Genomic DNA, 12,820 nt, shown 5'->3' with positions numbered 1-12,820 from the left:
TATACAGAAATTTTCCGTCCCTGTTGAAGTTTTACAGAATGATCTTCTGTGTCTGACACTATAAGATAGTTTTCATGTTGGATACAGTGAATGGGAAAGCTGAAAGAGCCCCCTGTGCCTATTTTACGCAAAAACTGACCATCAAGTGAAAAGATCTTGATTAATTTGTTATTTGAATCAACAACAATAATGTTGCCATCACTGTCATTGGAAAAACCATGAGGATGCTTAAGCTGGTGATCAAGATTTCCTTCTCCTCCAAACTGTCCAAGGTATTCACCCTGGCCACTAAAGAGTTGAACGCGGTGGTTTCTACTGTCCGCCACTATAAAGTTATCATTATGAAAAGCTATCCCACGAGGGAGGTCAAACTCTCCATGCTGATCACCATTTCTAATATAAGACGTTAAGTGGATTCCATTGCTACTAAATACCTGGATCCTATGGCTATCAATCTCAGTCACTGCAATCTCATCTTTTTTATTCACTGCTACCCTCAAAGGACAGGTAATCTTTCCAGCAGACGAACCTTGTTGTCCAAAAGATACCACGGGTCTGAACTGTCTGGGTTTGACTTGAACCTCAAAAGGACTGCCACAAACATGTTCCCCATTTACCTTCACTGATGCCTGGCATGTTCCGGTTTCTTTGGCAAAGTAGCTGATGTTGTAAGTGCCATCTTTGTTATCTTGGACTTGCGCTTTAGTCGAACAGTCATGGCCTCGACGATTTTTGATTTCCACTGTTACGCAGTCACGCTCTTCGTAACATTGTTCTCCTTGAGCGTTCCTTGTTGTTACAACGATCTGTGCTTCAAGTCCAACAGTTACTTCACGGATTCCTTTGCCTTCAGCAGTTGACTGTTCGTGAGAAGTCTTTGTAATAAACTGAACGGAGCCAATTTCTCCAGTGTTTACACGGTCAAAAAACTGTTGATGTTTCACGAAATGAAACTCAAAGGGAAAAGCCACGCCGTCAAGGTCAGCTGTGGCGTTTTGGCCACCTTCCTCCTGAAATAGTTTGTCTAGAAATTCGTTTGGCTGCATAACTTGAGCGCTTGTGGTCCGTTTTGAAAGTATTTTGCATTTCTCGATTGTTGTTTCGTGCATTTTCACTTGTTGTTCAATCTCTTGCCTTTGCATTCCCAGACGCTCGAGTGATTCTTTCACGTTGTTTTCAACGTCATCAAAGATTTTCATCCTTTTCGCTTCGATGACTGCAAAAATACTGTCAACAAACTGCTGCACGTCACTTTTCACTCTAGCGGCTTGTTCTTGAACTTTAGCGCAGTTTTCATCGAGTTCAGCGATTTTATTCATCTTTTTCTGCGCTCTTCGTTGCTGAGATTTAATCGCTGCCTTCACTCTTAACTTGCGCTCATTTGCGGCTGATTCCAAAGGCTTCTTCACGTGACCTTCGTGATCTGTTAAAGCACAAGTCGTACAAATAACAACTCCACAAACATTGCAAAAGAACTCTAATTCTTTCTTCTCGTGACCTGGCTTTCCACAAAATGCTGGCCGCTTTAAAATGTTCTCAAAGTCTTCATCTTGAAAGTCTTTCAAAGCGAGTGCATGATGTTTTTTATTGGCTTTGATGCCATTATGCAGACTGATGCAGTCATCGCACCAGAAAGAGGAACACTGGAAGCAGTAGGAGCTTTCTCCCCTTAATCTGTCGCAGTTTCCACACTTTACGTCGCTTGTATTGCACTCTTTAATGGCCAACACATCCAACAAACTATTGAGACGGAAGTTTGTCGGCAAAGCGTTAAGATCACCGTCTCTAGGGATCCTGAAGGTTTGCCTACACTCTGGGCATGAAATGGTTTCTCGAATTCCGCTCGTTTGTTGAATCCTTTGCAGGCAGTGAAGGCAAAAGCTGTGTAAACATGGCAGCTGCTTTGGATCAGTGAACTTGGTCATACACACAGAACAGAATACTTCTTCATGAAGATTGTGCAACAACGTTCGAATATCCATGATTAATGTAGGAAACAAGGAAACAGTTTCGAGCTGAACACACCTTAAAACAACAGAAGTCTTAAAACAATGAAGCCTTGTGAATTGTGATCTTGTGATGTTTATGTCTGGTTTAACAGAATATTAACCAATCAGAAAGTCTGGATTGAAGTGTTTTGATGATTTTGAGAAATGTAAAACATCCTGGTTTTCTAAAAATTGCTGATAGCTTCATGTCACGGCGTGTTGAAACTGATTGGCACATGCCGCCCTGCTAATCTGATTAATATGTAACGTGCAGTCCGTACTAAAGAGAGACATCTCTGGATTCCGAGAATTGCTTTCAGGATTTAGTTTAGAATACAACAAGCTGTTTCCAGCTTAATTATACTCGGGCCATATTTGACTACGTGGTGCGTAAGCCTACGATCTTTTAGCAGTGATAACGTCCAGCATCGCTAACTCCCCCAAATCGATAGATATAGACTGAGATATACACTCAGGAAAAAATAGTTCAGGCTTCAGAAGTGATTCATCGTTTTATTGCTACAGCTCTGTTTTGTATATGATCAGGAGCTGACAACACTCATCACGCAACTTCAACGAATGACCGTAAAGATTCAAAAGCTGGCTATGTAAAGTAGAGGGTCGTACAGGGGTATCTTCGTGATGCGTGATTAGCTGATTTTATTTCCCGTGAAACGTGAATGTAATTTGAAATGAAAATGAATGAAATTTTCATTTCTGTGATCCGTGATTTGCTATTTTTTCTGTTCGTGAACCGTGCAAGAGACCCCCCCTGTACGACCCTCAAAGTAATCACTCCCCCGGCAAAAACTGGCGATTTAAAGCAAGCAGCTTCTAGGCGATAAAATATAATTCCACGTGCCGTGACAGAATTCACGTGCCATGATGCAAACGGTTACCGGCGTTACGTTATACAAGAGATTTTTGGTACATATCTATTTACACGAGGGCATATCATGGATTTGTTAAATCATTCGAACTGGTGATTTAAAACAAGCGTTTGCTCGGCGATATAATACTAATGCTCGTGGCGTGATACAATTCACGTGCCATGATACAAACGGTTACTTTACGTTATTCGAGATGTTTTGAGTACATACCTATTTCTGTGGGGGCTTGAACTTGGTAATTCATTGCGTTTGTTCAGGCTACTAAGGCCCGGTTCATACGTCGAACTTTACATGAGCCGAACGACCCAAATAATTAAGTTCGGCAGTTGATTCAGACGTCGAACCTAACTGTAGTCGAACTTAAAGCTTAAGTGAGAAAGTAGATTTTCGTGGTCAGCGGCTAATGTTTTTTCTCAACAAGATTCAAAATGGCGGCAAAGATGAATTCTGACATGGAAGAGCTTGCTTGGTAAAATGGCATTGGGGGTTGTCAATTGTTTATTTTAGTATTAGTTTTTATTGATATTTCTTATAATTCTTTATAGTTATTATATTTTTATATAAAATTTTTAAATTCATGTAAAGCGCTTTTGATCATTTTAATGTTAAAAGGCGCTATATTAAGTGAGCAAATTATTATTATTATTATTATTATTATTATTATTATTATTATTATTATTATTATTATTATCAAAATAAATAAGACAGGCCAAACACTGCTCCTATTGGTCGAGATAGACGAGATAGGAAGAATATGACCTTCAATGCTAATTTGCTCTTACGAGTACGTCTTTCAAAGATCTCCCTTTTCTGTACGAAAGTAGGAAAGGGTCTTTGTGGATCTCTCTTAGCAGAGGCTGATCTGAATGAATTTAAGGCTGGCACTACGGCAAAGGGCAGATTTATTAGTGGCCAATATTTCGACTAATAGAATTAGTCTTCCTCAGGGCCAGAGCTATACTGAAGGAAAATATAGTAACGGCTCCTTAAATTAAAGTTTGAAAAAATACATGGAAAAAAATGATTGGCTACTACACACATGAAGACAGCGTACTTGTAAATATGAGATAACAAAGATATAGAAGTGTATAATCAAGGTTCAGCGTTCGTTATTATATTTTTCTTCAGTATAGCTCTGGCCCTGAGGAGGACTAATAAATCTGCCCTTTGCCGTAGTGCCAGCCTTGCATTCAGTTTTGTATTTTCACGTTCAAGTGACGCCTGACACGAGGTCTCTCACAAGAGAGATCCGGCAAAATTACCAACAAGTTTAATTCCAGCGTTGTGTGGACCTCTGCATTCAAAAGTTTTCTGATCTGAATGGTTTTAGGTTAGGCACAGAAGGGCGATATTCCGTAACAAACGGCAAAATGTTTTTGCGCGTTTTTTGTTTGTTTATTGGTGCCGACATTCTTTTGCTGAAATTGACTTCTGAAGGAGTTGAAGGTGCATTTGTCGAGTCTGATAACCAAGCTGATCTACCGGTCTTGGATGAAGGTGAAGTCGTGCCCGTAAGAACAACGAAACGAAAAGTGCCTTCCATCCGCCATCTTTGCTGATATATGTACTTAGCGACCACGCGATGGCCTTTTAAACCTCACCCCAGCGCCCCGGGGTTGTATGTGAAGGCCTGTTTTTTTTCTGACCTCGGGTAGATGGGGTACCTCTCCGTCCCGGGGTACCCCACCTCCATGTGAACAGGCCCTAAGCTTCATATTTGCTTGCAGTACATTGCACTCAATAAACGAAGTATTCTTGACGAATTAAACTTATACACTGCAAAGAAACTTTGTAATACAACTTTCGAGAGTTCGAGAGTTCGAGAGAGAGAGCCAGAGGTATCGGCACTTTTGTAACGAAAAAAGGGAACTTTGGTAACATGGGGAACTTTTTTAACGCATGTGGGGAACTTTTTACACGTTCCATAGGGAACATTTGTAACAATGGGGCACTTTCGTAACAAAACATGGGGAACTTTTGTAACGATACTTTTAACCTCAAATATGTTGCACTGGTATTGTGTACCACAGAGTTTTTGCCATTCAAAGGTGAAATGCAGCATGTATATTGTTTTCTTTTCATGACAAAGAACTCCACTGTTTCATAGAAACGTTTCTTCAACCAACACAGTTTGGCGTTTTGCGGCAAAAGAATACTTTTTTTCGATAAAAAAACACAACAAACTTTTTCCTGACAGGCCGGACTTTAAGTGTTTTGTTATTTTGGCGTCTGGTTTAGTTGCTGAACAAAAATTGCGTGAAGCACACACAAAACAACAGGTCACCAATTACTGTCTTCCGATCTCGTGTTTTCCTCACACATTGATAGCGTGTGGACAATGGTGAATACAGTCGAACCTGTATATAACGGCCCTGTATTAAGCGGCCACCCTCTATTAAGCGGCCAGTTTTTAAAGTCCCGATTTTTCGCGCATACAAACGCTGTATTTGTTACCTGTATTAGGCGGCCACCTCTATTAAGCGGCCGCGGCCACCCTGTAGCAGTCCCATGTTTGTCCTTCTTTGTTACTTTTACCTGTATAAAGCGGCCACCCTTGAATGGAAACTTAGCCATATGCACAGTACCATGGATAACAGGAATTGTGGCTGGGAGTGCCGACAGTTAACGACTTGCTCTACAAACAAAAGTTTCAAATTGCGAGGCGCCAAACGCACGTGTCCCACTTGTTTAAGTCGCTGTAATTCTTACCCTATGCCTATTTTAACTTGAAGAATTTTATTATATATTGTGTTACTTTTAATTAGCAACATTACCGTTTATAATTCCACTTCGATCGTAACAACTATGAAATGGCGGAATGAGATATTTTGTTGTGAACTGCAAGTCTTGTACGTAAGTGAGTTAGAAATACAGTACTGTACACCGTACAAGAGTAGAGGACAATTTATTGCACAGCGCTTTTACACAATGTTGCGTATATTATACCATTAAGTTACAAGTTGGCACTAAACTTTGTTTAAAGTATTGATCTCTTGAAGTTTAAAGTATTGATCTCTTGAAAGAGTGTTGATTGTCCTACTGTTTCCTTGCATGAAATGTTTTTGTATGATACACAGTTAAAATTAACATTAGACAACGCCCAGTGAGTATTTTTAGTGATCCTGTATTAAGCGGCCACCTGTATTAAGCGGCCAGTTCCTCAAGTCCCGAGGGTGGCCCTTATATACAGGTTCGACTGTTGTAATCAGCGAAAGTAATTCGTTGCAAATTGATGGATAAAACGTTCACAAATGAACTTTGAACAGGGAATACCATTTATCAAAATTTAACCGGGTTTTCAATTAATTCGGATTTTCGGTAACCCCGAATTGTTTTGGATTTTAACTATGCTCTTTGACTGCTTCAAAAATAAACATGTAATCGCCGGTTTTCACCCCGGGGGAGGAGGGTACTCCCTATAATGGCCTATACGGGGAAGCTCCGCCCGAAAGGGGTACCTTTTTCACGCTTCCCGGGTGTATGAAAGGGTAGGGATTTCACGAGTCGAAGTATATGAAAGGGTAGGGAAATCCGTTATTTAGGTATTTAAAAGGGCCTTTTTTATTTTCCAATGGAAGGTATACGAAAGGTGTACCTTTTCTGCCAAAAATGATATAAAAAAGGGTAAGGGGTCGGACGTCGGAAAGGAGCCTCCCCGTTGATTTATATATTAGTACCCCCACCCCCGGGGTTTTCACTGTCACGCCATAAAAAAATCGAAACCATTCCGTGAGTGAAGTCAAGAAATTGACATGTTATAGCTGATAAATAAATAAGGAATCTTTCCAAGTATCAGGTCTGTGCGGTATTCCGTACTCGATTTATTTGACACAATGTTCCTCACAAATTTATAGAGGTCAGTATGGAGACACCATGTGGTTGTCCCTCTGAGGGGCACCAACATGGTGGCCGGAAATATGAAAAAAAAAATCTGGAGTTCACTTTCGCCAGAAAAGAGGTTTGTTTCCCCTTGTGAATGTTCGGATGTTTCGATAAATATTTTTCCTTAAACTTAAATTGGTTAGAATGCTGAAAATCACCGGAAGAGTCATTTTTAAGAGACGGAACAGCTCTGTCACGGCCGTCCTCCTGATGTCAAGCACGATGAAAACTCGGAAATTGAAACTGTTCTATTTTCAAAAGGAAGTAGAACATCGAGCTAAGGAATCGTGAAAAAGACATATTGTTAGGTAATCTTGCCTTCAATGAAGGTAAAAATTTTTTAGGCCTCCCGGTTTTGAATTCTAGAATTTGGTGACGTAACGTGAAAACCAAGAATGCGCCATCCACTTAACCAATCAGATGTAAAATCAAAGCCATTCAAGACTTGGTCAGAGCCACCCACGAGCCAGTTTCAGAAGCATGCAATCGAATTATTGGTGTTCGCCAAACTACGGTACAATTTTTGTTAGTAAATTAAATTTAATAAATTCAACTTTAGATCAACACAGTAGAAACAGATCTTAGATTTAGAAGTTCAGAAGGCTAAAAAAACCTTAACTGAAAATAAACTGATACTAAAAAGGTTATTGTTGATGTTCCTGAACGTAAATATGTTTATTCTTCTTTTCTGGCCTCCACTCAGGTCTCTGTCTAAGATACTTTAGATATCAGGAAAAGACATTCATTCCCTCAAGTTATTATACTCTTTAGAGGGGATAACCTCTTTTATGCCCCTTGTACTGACGAAAATGCCTTCAAAAGAAACACAACTCTTACTATCTTGGATCGACCTTTACAGTGCTCTAACCTGATTGGTCCGAAGCTCTGGACCAATAGCAAAACAGGGGCGCATTTTTGATCCGCTAAGCAATGTAAAGGAAATTTATTCCTACAGAGAATAAATGAATTTATGCGGCTCGCTACGTGAGTTAAAGTGCCCCTAACCCTTCAATTTGTTTTCTTTTGGTAGATGTCCATATCTTTCAAGAACTCATTTTCGAAAAAATTTTTGAGAAATATTGAATCCTTTTGTTTTTACAAGCGCTAGAAGAGAAGGCAGTCTTGTCGATATTTTCACCTATCGTTCGCATTAGTCCCCCACTCGGCCAAATATGGAGCGTGACGTAAGAAAAGGACATCGTGCAAAAATATCCGAAGATTTGCGGTAATGCTTCAATTGTAAACAGAGAAAATGGTCGGAAAATGTGTGGTTTTTAGATGCAGCAACTCTTGAAATGTAGAGAAAGGAATCAGCATGCATAAGATTCCTTCTGATAACGCTCCGAGGCCTTTTCTTACGTCACAGCGAAGAAAGTGTCGCTTCTCATTGGCTCGTTCCTAATGAGCCCACGAGACAAACATTTGTCCAGCGGGGCTTAAAGCGCGCAAAAATTTAAAATTTCAGTAACTTTAAGTGCTCGTTAAAAAAAAGGATTCAATATTTTTGAAAAAAATTTTCGAAAATGAGTTCTTCACAGAAATGGAAATCTATCAAAAGAAAACAAATTGAAGGGTTAGGGGCACTTTAATGTTTGACTAGTAGGGGTCAGTTTACATACGGGACTCTTAGTTCTGAGTATTTAATCAATGCAGGCCAGAACTCAGGCCTCTTCAGTAGGGAAACGTTTTCCCCACCCTTGGCCCTCCCTCGACAGTTAATTAAATGAAATAAATGGGGGGGGGGGGGGGGTATCAACTGGTTCAGACGGCGGGTTTGTCCTCACCTTTGCTGGAAATAAATTACCATTTTAGATTATGTGATTCAGTTTACTTGTTAGAAAATAAACGGCCACGATTGTGGCCAATATATGGCAGAACTCATGATTTCAGTTTCATTACTTACTCCCAGCAAACGGAGCTCAGCCTTGGCTATGCGCCCCCCTTTCAATTAAGTTTAAGATAACGAGCGCGAAGCATAAATACGGTTAAAACATTTGAGCGTTGTCCGTGGCGACTGGATATACAGCAAACGACGAGATTCCAAGATAAACGAAACTACAGTCTTGCATGAGAAGCAACATGAGACACTCACCAGAAGTAATTTCATTAGCATCCTAGAGAATCACAAGACAGTTGCCGACTGTCTTAGCTTTAAATATCTGCTGCGGATACGAGCTAAGCCACAAAATAATGGAGGTACATGTCAGCTCTGGGAACACAATAGTTATTTTCTAGATACGTAGCAACTCAAAGAGCTAAAAGACAACTGTAACGAGCCATAGCGCTCGGAAGCGAGAGACAATGATCAGCTTTGTAAACAGGTGGATCTGTTAGTCTCATATCCGTGATAAACAAACGTAACATCCTGCAATCTTCCTGCAGCGAGACACAGGGCAGGGGTTTTGAGAGGCCAGCAGCACATACCCAGCAAAACTGAACCCAAGTCCCCCCCCCCCCCCCCCCCCCCGGATAGCATCATCATGAAATTACGAGTAAAGAGATCCGCGGATCCTGTGTCTTCACAGATAACATTTATTTAGCGCTACCTGAAATCTCGCAGTAAATCCGAGCCGATAAACCTTGACAAATGGCACATAGCTAGTATACACAATTACACATCAATAACTAATCCTAACGGCTCTGAATGATCAGTAAGAAACCCTCCATTCAGTATACTTGAGAATTGCCCCTCACAATCAAGATAAACACCATTAAGCTGAGCGGTCGAATCACATTTTGATCAAAAGGGAAGAAGCTCTTATAGAAAGGAAAATCGCTTGAGACATTTTTTTATTGCTCAAGACATGCTTGTAAAAGCAATTTGAAAACCTGAAAGGGCTTTTATCAACACACCGGACACACAGTGGGAGTCACGCAGATTAGTCGAACCCATTTTAACATGCCAATCCACCCTCGTTTTTCCTCCCTTGATCTATTCTTCCCTTAATAAATTAAAAATATAGATCGAAGAAGGGTTGAAAAGGCAGCAGACAAATTATCCGTTTTTTAAATTTTCGAGGTACAGTACTGTGATCAAAAGGTCCAAGAAAACATGGTTGCCCCAGCTAACTTAATGAAATTTAACGATCAATTGGTGATCTAACAAAGAATTAAGACGTTTATACTTTCAAAATGTTGGATTTTCCGTTCATCTATGACAAGAGAAAACATAAACAACGCCAGGAGGACTCTTTACCACGCCAAACTATCAATGTATTAAAGACTTTTGAATGCGTGTTCGTATTTTCTGTTTCATATATGACTACAATAATAAAATGGAGAACAGTTTACCTCCTGATAATAAAAATATAAGCCTTCAGCCCCAGAAAAGGAAGAAAAACATAAAACCTCGTGTTGATTGTGCTCAACTACAATCCCATAGAGATTGGTCGGCCTCTTTAGTTACCTTGATCGCCCCAGTCCATTCCACGTGCATCCGTCGCCCGCCGGAGTAAAGATCGAGAGGTTTGTCTTTATTTAAATTAAGACTAAAGGTTTCAAATTAAAAACTATACCAATGCTTGTTTGACATGGAAAAGTGCAAACGTACACTTTGCGCAAAGGCAAAACTTGCAGATGAAACGTACGGGTGTGAGGAAATTGCTATCGCTGCGACGCTTCTCCAGTAAATATCAAGCGTTCATCTATTTCTTTACGTAGAACCCTTTAAAAGGTAAATTGATGGATAAAAAATGGCTTTCTGCCCCAAATAATCCTGTTGATACTAAAATGAAAACGTATCTTTTTACAGATCTAGAAGAACTGTAGCGTCGGGGTGTGTACAGGGAAAATGGACGCGGCGTTTTAAATTTTTTTTTTTTTTTCGCACGCTCCGCAGTCGACCTCGCACTCTGCACGCGCTCTTTTTTGCGCCCTTGCTCCACTCGTTCAGCTATAAAATAACGAAAAGAAGGGAAAAGAAAGGAAAAACAAAGACAAACAAAGATAAAGAGAAGAAGAAAAATTGAGAATAGAAGAAAAAGAAAGAAATGGCTGTGGAGAGAGTAACCAAAATCCGCAACCATATACCCCTGACAAACACGGCGAGCATCCACGCCCCTTTCATTCAGACCCGGGAGTCCTCCCAAGGACGGTGATGGCTATAAGCTTTCATTGCATTCATATTTGTGTTTTCATATCAAGTTTAGAAGAATATTCTGACCATCTCAGTATTTCTACGAAATTCATTAAATACCGATAGCAAATTCAAAACAACTACAAAATCTGCTACCGGCAAAAAAGCTTCTTAAATGGTTTTCTTACTACTTGCTGGTCATATGGTACAAGAGTTCCATCGTCAAGTTTCTGTGACAGATTACTACCGAACTCTAAGTAAGTATCCTTCCCTGCAAATATCTCTACTCCCAGCAAATTCGAGACCTAGGAAACTTGTGGGAGCATGATCTTCCCGGGAAAAGTGGCATAAAACAGCTAAGCTCTAAGGTGAAAATTGATCATCATTGAGCACGTCCATTTAAAGTTATTCACGTTGCTCTAATGTTTACACGGTCAAATTGTATTTCTGACATTATTTTATGAACTAATCATGTCATTTAGCTTCATTCAATACCACAATGAGTCACACAAGAAAACTATTGTATACATATACCATAAAAGCGCTTAAGGCAAAAAGCGCTAAGGCCATCATAAAGAGGTCTTTTTGCTTTAACTCCCTATCCTTTTGGAGGACAAAAATGAATTTTGGGTCACTTCTTACTATTGTGCGAGCGCACAATTTGGTGGGTATAAAGTTTCTTATCTCTCGCAAAAACATATCGAAAACACCTTTTGGAACATATGGCAAATAGGGAGCTTCCGTAACGTTGCCGTTATTTAGACATCGGTAACTAAAAAAATTATAAAAAATTAAAAATTCTTGCAAATCTCTATTCGGTTTTCTTTTGTTAGAATACCTAATAGTTGTTCTAATTGCTGTTAAAATTTCAGAGACATTGGTGATCTTAAAGCGATAAAATAATTTATTCAAAGTCGCGAAACAAAAAATGGGCTTTTTTCGAATCTTGAAACCTTTCATCGACTTGAAAAGTCAAATACATACACGACAGATTTTTTGGGGCCGTGATATCATCGATTTTAAGTGTCGTGGTAATCGAGAGAATGGTATGGGACACAAATGGAAAGCCAATAGCTACAATTCACCACAAAAAATAATTTAAAAGCTTTAAATTAAAGGCTTACCACGAGATAGGGCCCTTTTGTAACCTCTCGGGCACTAATCATGACTTATATCAGTCATCTTTGAGTGGTATTGGCTGTGAACCTACATGCAGTAAGTTTACATGCTTATGCATAGTTACACAGCGAATTAGAATTTACCACGCAATTTAGGCAAAGATATATCAATAAGAGAATAATGTTACCAAAGTGCCTGTTCATACCTCTGGGAGAGAGAGAGAGAGAGAGTCATTTTGGAGCTGAGGCTGAATTTTTTTTGTGATTTGAGGCTGAACACGTTCTTAAGATGTTCTACTACATGGCATACACTACATGTATTTCAGTAAATCAAAGCGGACGTGACCAAGAAACCTATCAAAGTGATTATGACAAACCGAGCTGTGTCACCAGTGTCAATGTTATACAAAACATGCTTAAGTATTTTGGTTAATTTACATTTGTTACCTTGATTTATATACAGATTAGCAAAATACAAAAAACGTTCTTAATCGACTCTCAGCCTGAGGAATGTTCCTAATATTTTCTTAAAATTTTGGTTAATCTCAGCCTCGACGTTCTTATAAAAAAGGTTCTTACAAAAAAAAAAAGACAGACTGTATCTGTAACGAAGCAGTTAAGACTTAAGTTACTTACTTGGGCAGAAATTTGTCGCTCCTGCTCGTCAACTTCGGCCGCCCACTCTTCGTCAGCCATTTTAAGGTAAAATTAACTATATTCGAGGAATGAAAAGGAAAATCTACCTTCAGCTGGTGTGGTAATACGAGTTCCCTGAAAACGACTGCGTGGGAGGCTACAGTGTCATCGAGAGGGATTGGGAACGAATCTATTCGATGCGTAGTAGAGCGTCGGTCGTAACACTCCGAG

The 12,820-nt window shown here is 39.7% G+C and overlaps 2 protein-coding genes across 3 annotated transcripts in view; one reads left to right on the top strand and one right to left on the bottom strand.

The window, feature by feature from the left end:
* Nucleotides 1-12,691, bottom strand: part of LOC146460583 (ATP-dependent RNA helicase DDX19A-like) — a 36,288-nt gene extending 23,597 nt beyond the window's left edge. The window contains exon 1 of one of the 2 annotated variants that reach the window (XM_085087923.1): nt 12,590-12,691. In XM_085087923.1, coding sequence (XP_084944049.1) covers nt 12,590-12,649 — 60 coding nt within the window. In that variant the 5' untranslated portion in view covers nt 12,650-12,691. Of the gene's footprint in view, nt 1-434; nt 2,111-12,589 lie in introns of those variants that run through there. The other variant, XM_085087922.1, reaches the window with a different exon arrangement.
* The window catches only part of LOC146460582 (ubiquitin carboxyl-terminal hydrolase 48-like), a 67,869-nt gene that overhangs the window by 52,244 nt on the left and 2,805 nt on the right, over nt 1-12,820 (top strand). The gene's annotated exons all lie outside the window — the stretch shown is intronic.

Source organism: Pavona decussata, unplaced genomic scaffold, assembly GCF_977016875.1.
Source record: "Pavona decussata unplaced genomic scaffold, jaPavDecu1.1 SCAFFOLD_210, whole genome shotgun sequence".
Classification (NCBI taxonomy): Eukaryota; Metazoa; Cnidaria; class Anthozoa; order Scleractinia; family Agariciidae; genus Pavona; species Pavona decussata.
The sequence above is the reverse complement of the archived record's forward strand: the minus strand, read 5'-3'. Positions and strand labels throughout refer to the sequence as shown.